Here is an 11973-nt window from a genome sequence, read left to right as displayed (position 1 = left end):
AAAACCTTCATCATCTAAATTCATCTAGAGCAGCACACTCCAGGAGAAATAAAATGTGAACCACGTATGTCATTTTAAATGTTCTATTATTCACATTCTAAAGATTTTAACAAATATAGCTTAAATTAATTTTAAAATACATTTTATTTAACCCAATATATCAAAAATATTATCATAGCAAAACATACTCAATATAAAAACTATTAATGAAATATCTTACATTATTTTTTTCTAAGTCCTCAAAATCCGTCATGTATTTAACATGTACAGCATATCTCAATTCAGATGCTAAATTTTGAAGGGTTAAAGTGAAATGTATTCCTACCAAAACTATAAGGTCATGTTTAACAACAACAACAAAACATTTTATGCTGTTCCAGTTTTTAAATTTGAGTTTATTAAATTACAGATAGCTGGAAGTCCTGTCTCTCATTTGCACTAGCCACATTTCAAGTGCTCAGCAGCCACATGTACTTAGATGCTACTGAAATAGTAACATATCTAGAGCCACGGTTCTCAAAGTGTGATCCAAGGTCCTCTGGGGGTTCCCTAAAACATTTCCAAGTGGTCTCTGAGGTCAAAACTATTTTCATAATAATACTAAAAATCTATTTTCCTTTTTTACATTCATTCTGTCACAAGTATACAGTGGAGTGTTTCAGAGGCTACCCATCATATAATATCACAACAGATTGAATACAGAAGCAGATAAAAGAATCAGCATTTGGGGGCCAGGCACAGTGGCTCACACCTGTAATCCCAGCACTTTGGGAGGCCGAGGCGGGTGGATTACGAGGTCAGGAGACAGCTTCCTGGCTAACACGGTGAAACCCCGTCTCTACTAAAAATACAAAAAAATTAGCTGGGCATGGTGGTGGGTGCCTGTAGTCCCAGCTACTCAGGGGGCTGAGGCAGGAGAATGGCGTGAACCTGGGAGGAAGAGCTTGCAGTGAGCCGAGATCACACCACTGCACTCCAGCCTGGGCAACAGAGTGAGACTCCGTCACAAAAAAAAAAAAAAAAGAATCAGCATTCTTCTCTTCAGCAAGATATTAGAGAGATTTACCAAAGTCTAAAACAAGGACACTCTTTTTCCTAATTGTTTTTGTTTTGGAAAATATAATTATTTTTCATTAAGAAAAGCATTACTTACATTATCATGTAATGGAAAAATTATTGTTATTTTTAAACAAATTAATAAATAAAATTTTCTCAATTTTAATTTTTGAAACAGTAATTATTGGTAGATGTAACCTTCAAAATCAAAAGCTCTTTGAAGTTCTAAATTTTTAAGAGTGTAAGAGGGCTTTGAGAATAGCTGGTGTAGAACCTGCCTAACTCTCCAGTCTCATGGCTTGTGATTTCCTCTCTTCTCCCTTATATTTGACTTGAACTTCCAGTTCCAGAAAAGATGGAGTGGACACACTTTTTCTTATGCTTCCTGTTAAGTATCTCTAAAAACCCTAGACATTATATATAAATCAAACATAGGGAGACTCCGATAGGTAGAGAGAAGAAGGCAGAATTGGGAGGGACTTTTGGACTCAAGGAATGACATGGCACCAGAGTGGTATCAGCAGAGATCTACTGGGAGGCCTGAACTTCTAACCTGGTCCAGCAATAATGAGGTACCCTCTTCACCCCATCCCACCTCTCTGCCCTGCAGGTGTCAACAGCTGAATGGGGAACCTGGACCCACCAGTGTGGTATCAAAGGAGGCGTGCTAAACAGAATCTTTAAATAAGATCCAGTCTTTCAACATAAATCCCAAATTTCCAGTTGCAATTAAAATCACTGGTAATACCAAGAACCAGGAAAATCTCAATTTGATTGAGAAAAAACCATTAACAGATGCCAACATTGAGATGATAAAGATGTTGAAACCATCTGACAAGAATTTTAAAACAGACAGCCATCATAAACATGCTTTAATGAGCAATTGCAGCATGCTTGAAACAAAAGAACAGAAAGACTCAGCAAAGAAATAGAAGGTATAAAGAAGAATCACATGCTTTGCTTGAGCCTTAAAAGAATCACTCACATTTCTGGAACAATCACCTCACTTTGCTCCTGGGACAAGGCTTCTTCCTCTCTCGGGAACACCCATATCTCTCCTTTTCTCCTCTTTAACTCCTGCTTGACCAAAGGATCAGTCCAGATGTCACTTCTCCTGGGAAGCCTTCCATGGTCTTCCACGGCTTCCATGCCCCTCCCACTCAGAGCTTCCTATACCATAACACTTACACTCAATGCATATTGTTCTGTCATCTGTCCCTCCCACATCCACCCAGTGTAAAGATTTGACAGAAGGGATTGTGTCTTATCCCAGGTGCCTGGCACAGTACCTGGCTTATAATAAGCACTCAAGAAATATTTTTTGAATAAATGAATAAATTAATGAATAAATGGAAACTCTTCTGTGGCTCCTCTTCTATTGGATAAAATTAAACTCTGTGATTTAGCTATAAACACCCTACACAAACTGTGACACCCGGATCTTTCTGGTACTCGGCTCCCCTTAACACATTCTACTTCTGTCATACCAAGAAACACATTGTCCTTTGACAGCACCTTATCTTTCCCCATCACTACATATTGTATGTACTCTTCTATCAGTCTCAAATGTCTTTACTCATTACTGTCATCAAAATCATATTCATTTTTACAGGACCCACTCAGAAACCACCTGTTCATGACCCAGTCTCAGATCTTCTCAGCTGGAAAGAGTCCTGCCCACGTCTAGATACAAGGCACTTCATTTAGTCTTTCCTTGTGTTATTTCTCACTTTCTGCTGTGCATTTCTTCTTGCTTGTTTGTTTAAATGTGTGTCATATTATCCCCAAGATTTAAACATTTGGGGTTCAAATAAACTCACATCCTATTCATCTTTGCCTCCGCCACTGTGCACGTAACACAGTCCCTTGTTATTCTCTGAGTTTCAGTTTCTTTTTCTGAGATAATAGAACCTACTTCACAGGGTTTCTGTGAATATTAAGTAAAATATGCTATTTAAATATTGCCACCGTATCTCAATTTTCATACAGTAAGCACTCAAAAACTGTTAGCTACTATCATTGTTAATATTATTATTTGAAGAAATAAATAGACTGTGCAAGTCCTGTTACCTCTATCTTTGAAACACTTTTTGAATTCTGCGTGATCTCATCACTGCCAATATGATCACCTGCTCCCAGCCATGATCATTCTTCTTGCCACGGTCTCCTTCTACTTTCTTATCCCTCAACCTCTATTCTCTACTCAGCAGCCAACATGATCCTTTTAAAACATAAAGCAGATCATATGACTTCTCTGCTCAAAAGCCTCCAGTGGCTTCCCAATCTACTACTAAAAGGCCCCGTATAGTCTGACCTCCTGTCTCTCCCCACCCCCACTTAGTGACACAACCTCATGGCCATCTTGCCCCCTGCCATATGAGGCTTTCTGCACTTGGCAGCTTTTCATCATAGGGCTTTGCACTTGTCCTTTCCCCTGTGTGGGATAATCTCCCCCAGCTTGGCATACAACCTGCTTCTCCACTTCATTCAAGTGAACCTGTGCTCTCCACTGTTATTTTTCTAAAAGTAACCACCATATATAAAATATCAACCATTATTCTCAAAATATTTTATGTTTTTCATAGCTCTCAATATGACCTGAAAACACATGTATATACTTACTGAGATGACATTGTTTACTGTCCTCTTCTGCTAGAATTATAAGCTTCGTGAGTGTTTGCTCTATCCCCAGTCTCAAGAACAGTGTCTGGCACATAACAGATGTTCTGGCACATTTGGCACAGTGTCTGGCACATCATAAGACTTGATGAATGATTGAATGGTGCCTGGGAGCCTCTTCAATGGGGGCTTTAGGAAGAGAAGCAGCATCCTGTTGCACAAAATTGATGACCTAGCACTGGTTTTGTGTGAAGAGGAAGTGTGGGATTAATCTACCTAGAAGGGATGAGATGGAAGTGATCTATTTATCTGGACTTAGATGGTATTCCCATTTATCCATTCAGATGAAACTCTGGCTGAAGATAATTCCAGGTATGCTCTCCATAGTGAACAGTGTAACACCCTACAGCTAATTTTCCTGGTCTCACTGTGGGCACCAAAGAAGCCGAACCTCATGGCCTCCTGTGATCTTTGTCCCGGGGCTCCTCCAGGACCTGCTTGGCCGGCCAGGCCTAGGATAGCTTATGTTGATGAAATGCTCCAGAAGTGAAGTCCCAAACCTATCTTCACACTGCCACACTGGCTTCATGACATCCAACTGGAGGAACCCGGAGGACTGGGCAGAAGAGTAGGATGATATGATGGAAGGGAAAACTACAGATTCAGGACTTCCAAATTCCAGGTGATTGGGCAAGCCACCTCCCTTCTCTGAGTCTTAGTTTGTCTTTAACTATACCATAAGGGAGTTTAATTAAATGTATCTTTAAAGTCCTCTTCAACAGTGACGTTCTATAGTTATATGAGCTTTGTGTACAACAGAAATTAAACTACAGGGTGGGGCAGCCAGGGAGAGAAGCCCAACATGGAGGCGATTGAGCTGAGGCTGAGCAGTAGGACCTCAATAAGGCCAGCAGGTGGCGCCATTGCTGTACCAGGATGCTCAGGCCCAGGGTGGGAAAGTTGGATTTTTCCAGAAAGCAGGCAAATTCTTCAGGGCAAGCTGTCCAGCCGTCAGGGGGAACCAGCTGCCCCACCCCACCCCGCAATACACACACACACCCCTTCCTCCCAAAGCCTACATACACATTCCAGCAAACTCAGGGTGAGATGCATTGCAGGTTGCTAGGCCTGAGGCTGGAGGCGGATCCAAGTTGCCTTTTCCTCTCCTCCCATGTTTCCTAGGAATCTGAACTCTGAACCCACCCCTCCTACCTGATGTCCTAGCTGGGACAGACCCTCACTGGATCACTCCCAAGGCAAGATGTGCAACTAGATACAAGCTGGCTGGACTTCCCTACTGTTTACCATCGTCCTTTGCTCATCCTCCTTTGCTCCAACCCTCAAGGCAGCCATCGCCTTCGAGGGAAGACTCTGAACCTCATCATTTCGCCTCCCCTGCATCCTGGGGAGGAACCTATAGTTAGAGGAGTTGGAGAAAAGCAAGAAGGAGATGGGGGTGGAGGAGTGCTGAAGGGAAAGGTCTGGCTTTATGGAGATAAGAATGGAAGAATCAACCTTTGTTTGGCCTCAGCTGTCTCTGTCACTGTCGACACACTTGGGAGTGTTTCCTGGAGCTCCTCAGCACTCCCTCCCCAACTTCCTATGGCCTGGTAGGGGTGGGGCGGGGGTTGTTTTGGAAGCTGAGGGGAGGTACATGCTTACAGATTTTTTTTTTTTTTTTAATTAGGCTGCTGTCTTAATTTGAGGGTGGAAACCAGCCCCCTCCCTGAGTTGGCTGCCAGGTCTCTAGAACAACAGTCCCCACATAGTCCTTCGCTGTGTCTGCTCTGACCTGGGGGGCTGGGGAGGGGGGGTGGCCTGATAATAAAAGGTGCACAGGACATTGCCCCTTCCCTTTGTTTTGCATATTTTGCAGCAGTGATCAGCATGTTCCTCTTCTCAGAAGGGTGTTCATGAAGGGTACAACTCCTAAGACCCCAACATACCACCCTCCATTTGGAAGCTCCTTGGTACATTCGGGTCTGCCTTTCTACCACTGGAAATGGATGTTTCCTCTCCCCATGGAGGAGAATAGTTGGCAGACTTGGCTAAAGGTCCTTAGCATCCTGGCTGGTGCCTGTGTCTGCTGAGGTGCTCCAACTTCTTCCCTGGCTAGTCCTCCCCACCACATCACTGCACAGTCTAGCTAGGTCTAATGGAGGGTGTCACTCTTGCATTCAGACACACCCAACTAAGAGAGTCACATAACAGATGTGTTTCAGTATCACTTTAATTGCAGTATTTAAACACATCACTTTGTATTCAGAAAAAATATCTACCCAATCCTCTCTTCTCTGGAAATTTCTATTTCCAACCGTCATTGAAACCAGGATCCCTGCTCAACCCCTCTGGAAAGAAATCAACAGCAAACAAGGACCTGGGTCACCCACAGAAGAGGCAGCTGGTGATAAGGGTTAGGAGCTGATCTGGGCTATGACGACATGGGGGTGCAGAGCAATGATGGGGCTCAGGGTGAGGGAGGCAGAGACAGAAAAGCATCTGCTGGGGGACTGAGGCCACAGCTCAACCCAGGAGTCGGCAGGAGGGAGGAGGAAGCCATGGAGATCAGAGGATAAGGCTAGGACCCAGCCTCAGAGGAAGAGGATTTTTCAGAAGAGTACAGGTGAGAGGCTCAGCTCCAAGACCTGGTCCCATGATCCTGTCTACTTTGATCCAGAGGGAGAAAAAGGAGCCCAAAAAGAGTTTCTGTGTGGCCCCAGAGAGACTAGAACTGAGCTGTTTGTCCTAAAACTTGGGAGGCCCATTCTAGGCTCCAGCCAGAAAACTGTGCAGGCCTCTGCAAATGGTGGAGGGGGCACATGGAGCTCAGTGGAACTTAGAGAACAAGGGAGGAACTGGTGACCAAGTCCACAGTGTCTTGGAGGAGCGATAACGGAAGTGGTTCAAGGCAACATGTTTTTCTGGTTATATCATTACAAGAGAGCAGGTGCAAAGGGTTACTTTGGTTTCCTCAAAGTAGAGAAAGAAAATATGGGGAAGAAACAGTAAAAATCAAAGCTTCCTGGGAGAAAATTGTAGCCTAGAAAAGCTCATCTTTCCCCTGGGGGTTCCTGTATTGAGGCAGAGAGGAGGGGGTAGGGGAAGGGGGTCCTGTGTGAGCGCCGCAAGGCCATCGATTGTTCCTGGGAGCTTCTCCAGACCTTGGCTTTCCCCCATCACACGTTTACCCAAAGAAGACCAGAGTCTGGGTCCAGGGAGCCGAATGTGTAAAGGACAGGAGTTTACCTGCCCCTCCTCAAGGTGTAGGGCCCCAAGAACAGCCTCTGAGGTGTGTGTAGTGGGGAAGGGTTGGGCGTAAGAGATGTCACCTCCAGCATGGAGGCAGCACATGGTCAGATGCAGAGAGGGGTGCTCTCTCGGACACTGCCCAGCCTTGCCCCACCTAGCCGAGTCACAATTCGGTATCAGCCACCACGTGTTGTCTTGCTGAATGGCCGTTTCTGGAGGTGGCCTGGCCGGTCCCGTTTTCCTGAGCCCCTCGGTTCACACCGGCCTTTCCCTGAGCCTCAGGGGAGGTCCCAGGTCCTGAGCTATAGCCCTGGCCTCCACCGTTCTCCGTGTAATAAGGGTCTTCGCCCTAGACAGTGTATAAATAAAGTAGCATTATCTGGTAAGCAGGGCTGTGAGACACTGGATGGGGGAGGGGCCCAAACAGGAAGTGGGGGTGGGGGGAGGAGGGGGAAGGGGAGGTGGGAGGGAGGATGGGAGGGAGGGTGCAGCTGCATGTCAGACTCCTTTCTTCCTGAAGAGTGGTCAGGGTTCCAGCTCCTAGAGGAGAAAGGACATAGGAGAGGCACCACACCATGCCACCGCAGCTCGGCAGCCAGCTCCCGCAGGAAAACTGGCAGTCCCAAGACGGGTGGGATGACCTCCCCAGGGTAGGGGACAGGCCAGAGGCCAAGATTCAGACCTCAGCCTTGTCCTCCCTCATCCAGAATGGCAAAAGGAGATTCTCCTTCTGTATGCCTCCTTTTGAGCAAGGGGGCACCCACTGGGCATTTAACATGGTTGCAAATACAGTGTGGCTGATTTAACAGCCTGTTCTGGTGGCCCCAAGCTGAACTATCCCAGAAAACATAATGAATAGATGACATGAATTATCTACTACCACACCAAGTAGGTGGGCTGGCACCATTACTGTCCCCTCCCCAGTTTGCTACATGATATTTTGAATCTTCCACTGATTACTGTGTGTGCACACATGCATATCTTTATGCAAGCTCACAGAAGGGCTTTTTCTGGTATTTCTCTTCCTGCTCCATGACATCCACTGAACTCCCCGGAAACCCACTATCTTCCTCATTTCCTTTGCCCTGGCCCCCAGAACTGACCAGCCTTTCTCCTGTGGGGCTCCAGCTGCGGCGATTCATCAGGAAATAGCCAGTGATGCCCAAGACAGCCAGCAGGGTTCCCGAGGTGACCAGCGCAATCAGGGTCTTCCGGGAATAGCTCTGGTGGCTTGCAACATCTTGTTTAGTGAAACCTAGGATCCCCAGCTTGAAAAGAAGACAAAAAAGATACAGCCTGTCACTTGCCAAAAGTGGAGCCCAGCCCGCTCCAGCCCCCTGTGTGTGACTCAACAGTGAACAGATGCTTGAGGGCATTGACCTCAGGAATTTTTGAAACAGGATTTGAGACTGACATCTCTTAATTCAGTCACACCCCACCATTTTTGGTTCAAGATTAGAAAGGAGAAGACTCAGAGAAGGATGGTAGGTAGAACTGGGGAAGACAATGACTTCCCCCCTTACTCCAGGGAGCCCCCCTGCCCTGGCATTCCCTCTCAGACCCATCATCTCAGAGGACTTACCTTTCTCAGATCAGATTCGTGCTTTTTCATAAGTTGGAGTTTGCTGGAAATTTCTAGAATTAGAAACGGTTTGCTAAATCTAAGGAGAAACCAGCTTATCCTGCTGCACTCTCCCATGCTGTTCTAGAAGATGCTCTGATGGCCAGGGTTGTCCTTCTCGGGGGGACCTCTCCCAAAGCCAGCCAAGTCCTTCTCCCCAGCACCTGTGGTGTCTCTGGATCTGAGATGCCCCCTCTCCACCCAGGATTCTCTAACCTCAGCCCTACTCCCTCCCAGTTCCCCCAGACAGAGGTGCACCTTACCTGTTCTGTTGGCCAAGACCAGCAGTAGACACTGAGGCCTCACCTCAGACTGGGCGAGGAGCAGGGAGCATACCTGGGCCCCAGCATCACCATCAGCCGGCTCCTCCCCACACAGCACGCGGGCCAGGCCCTCTCCCCTGTCCTTGCTAAACTCCGCCTGGGAAGACAGAGAAACATGGAGAGCAACAGATGAAATTACTGCTCTACCCTAAACTGCACCCAGAGTCTCAGGCAATAACTTCTGATTACAGTCACATTCTTACCCCGTCCACAAGAAGGATCCTTGTTTCTAAAATTCCAACAGAAAAAAAACCCTGCTAACTGTATATGTGCAACAACGCAATAAGAAAAAAACCTAAATAATCTCCCAGGACCAAAATGCATATCTTCTAGTATCTAAGATGTCAGAGAACAAACTTAAAAAAATTGCCTCATTGAAGCATTGCCCATGTACACATATGCAAATTAAATGCAAAAGAAATGACCAACAACAGAAAATATTAATAATGCAATAATCACTAAGAGAAAATATTCTGTTTCAAGATTACGGCAGTCCCCAGTGATGGAAGAAAAGCCAAGGGAGGCGAGGAGTAGAGAACAAATCTATAATATACACTCAGTGGAAACTTCAGTGGCCTCCTCCCTCTTTCTACCCAAAAGAGTCTCATAAAGTGCATTGCTCAAACTGAAATGGCATTTTTGTCTCGTCTTCCATCCCCGCTTTTCCATTAAAAGCATGAAACCCAGTTTTAATGAAGTTCATAGATTTTTCTTCAGGTTGCTGACTGGGCCATCAGACCCAGGAACTCGGACTCAGAAGAAAAACTCTGATAATTCTTCAACAGTGAGTCAGAATTTATTCCAGCAACCTCCAATCAGAGTGACCTCCTCTCCTGAACAGGAAAGGAATTGAAACTAAGACTTTCTCTTCAGTCCGGATGGCAGATGGCAGAGAAGGAAATGCCTGAACAGCCCTGACAACTTTCCTGTTAGGGGAAAGCTGCCGGGGTGTGTGACCATCATCAGAACTGGGTCTCTGTGGAGGGGAAAGCTTCCTGTTTGCGGGCAGGGCGCTGCTTGCAACAAGGCCACAGGATCCTCCCAGTTGGAATGGAGCCTGGGTATTTTCCCACTGCTGTGACCCAAGGCAGGAAAACCCAGGCTCCTTTGCTCCTACACAAAGCAAGGTCAAGATTGGCCTCAGGATCCAGCTGGAATTTGAAGCAGCTGAGGGAAAATAACTGGGCTTGGATGAGGCCAGGAGAGTGTGGTTAGCCAAACTCCAGGTCACAGAGACACGAGCCCAAACTGGAGCCTCAAAAAACCCCCAGGAAACAAGGCTACAGAGAAATGAGTTCTCAGGCCACTGCTGCTTCATTCCTCAGGAAAAGGAGCAATTCTGCAGGTCTCCCAGTAAGTCCTTGGATAGACACTCTGCCTCTGGAAAAATCTGTTTTTCTGGACAGCATTTGAACTAAGTAGTCTGAATGCCACACTGAACCAATCAACAGTCTCCACCTCTCTAAACCCAGTTCTTTCAGGGGAGCCTTACACAGCTTCCCCTTGAGCACCCCCGCTCCCCAGCACCGAGAGTCTGGATGAGGAGGAGGGGGGTTCTTGCCTGGATGACTCCGGGCTTCTGAAGTATCTCCAGTTGAAAAAGGTCTGCTTCCCAAGAGAGGCAGAGGGACAGGGCTCCTGCAGGTTGTAAACTAGCCAAACCAAATGGCACCTTCCTCCACCTGCTGAGTGCAAGAAGCCACACCTTGACAATTTATCAAGCCCTGAATATAGGACACTGCATGAAAGCCTCTGTGCATGTGTCATGTATGTGTGTGTTGTATTCATGTGTCGTGTGTAGGGGGGTGGGGATTGGGAGGTATCTATGAATTCCACCTGGTCAAAGCTTTCAGTTTGCATGTACGGCAATTAAAATAATGGATGCCAACCAGGCGTGGTGACTCATGCCTGTCATCCTAGCACTTTGGGAGGCTGAGTTGGGAGGATTACTTCAGCCCAGGAATTCGAGACCAGCCTGGGCAACACAGGGAAACCTATCTCTATAAAAAATTTAGAAATTAAACCAGCTGTGGTGGCATGCACTTACAGTACCAGCTACCTGGGGGGCTGAGGTGGGAGGGTCTCTCCACCCTGAGAGGTTGAGTCCACTGTACTCCACCCTGGGTGACAGAGACCCTGGTTCAAAAATAAAGAAATAAAAAATAAAGTAACAGATGCCTACGATATCCAGTCACAGTTCTGAGTGCTTTCCATATATTAACTCATTTAGGCCTCACACGACCTACGAGATTGGTAGAGTTATTCTACTAATTTTGTAGATGAAGAAATGGAGGCGTGAAGAGACTTCAGAGGTCAGAGCTACTGCCATGGTAAGCACCATAAGAAAGGTACAACCAAAGTGCTATGGACATACTAAGGAGGGTGAGGACACATCTGGTTAAAGTTAGCAGACGCATCTCACTATAGGCCTTGAAGAATGGCTAGAGGGTGAGCAGAGGAAGCCAGTGGGGAAGAGCATTTGGAACCGAGGCCCCACCTCCAGGAAGCCCAAGATGGGGACAGCATGCATTGTTCCACAACCCTCATTTCAAGGAGAATGAAGAACACTACCTTCTCCCTGGTATTCACTATCCTTCAAGGCTCAACTCAGTTCCTACCTCCTCAATGAAGCTGGTCCTATCTTCAACCAGACTGGGCATCAATCCTTGCTCTGCTCTTTACTGGATTCTTTGCAAGTCATGCAACTAGTCTGAGTGTCATGTTCTTCAGCTGTACACTGGGTTGTTGTGGTGACTAAAGAGATATTGTATGAAAGTGTCCAGTTGGGTATATGCGGTGGCTCATGCCTGTAATCCCAGCACTTTGGGAGGCCGAGATGGACAAATCAGATGAGGCCAGGGGTTTGAGACCAGCCTGGCCAACATGGTGAAACTTTGTCTCTTCTAAAAAATGCAAAAATTAGCTGGGCATGATGATGGGCATCTGTAAACCCAGCTACTCGGGAGGCTGAGGCACGAGAATTGCTTGAACCCGGGAGACAGAGGTTGCAGTGAACTGAGATCACAACACTACACTCTGCACTCCAGCCTGGGCAACAGAGCAAGACTCTGTCTCAAAAAAAAAAAGTGTCCAATGTGGTGTTGA

General features: G+C 46.4%; 1 protein-coding gene across 4 annotated transcripts in view; it reads right to left on the bottom strand.

Annotated features, from left to right (window-relative positions):
* Positions 1 to 318: 318 nt before the first annotated feature.
* Positions 319 to 11973, bottom strand: part of CD34 (CD34 molecule) — a 30434-nt gene continuing 18779 nt past the window's right edge. For 2 of the 4 annotated variants that reach the window (XM_032136728.2, XM_058430623.1), the window contains exons 5-8: positions 8809 to 8965; positions 8507 to 8559; positions 8028 to 8192; positions 5897 to 7273 (exon numbers count right to left, since the gene is read on the bottom strand). In XM_032136728.2, coding sequence (XP_031992619.1) covers positions 7088 to 7273; positions 8028 to 8192; positions 8507 to 8559; positions 8809 to 8965 — 561 coding nt within the window. In that variant the 3' untranslated portion in view covers positions 5897 to 7087. The other 2 variants (XM_032136729.2, XM_032136730.2) reach the window with 2 other exon arrangements.

This window comes from Hylobates moloch, unplaced genomic scaffold, assembly GCF_009828535.3.
Source record: "Hylobates moloch isolate HMO894 unplaced genomic scaffold, HMol_V3 SCAFFOLD_18, whole genome shotgun sequence".
In the NCBI taxonomy this organism is placed as follows: Eukaryota; Metazoa; Chordata; class Mammalia; order Primates; family Hylobatidae; genus Hylobates; species Hylobates moloch.
Note: the sequence above shows the minus strand (reverse complement) of the source record. Positions and strands in the feature narration are given on the sequence as shown.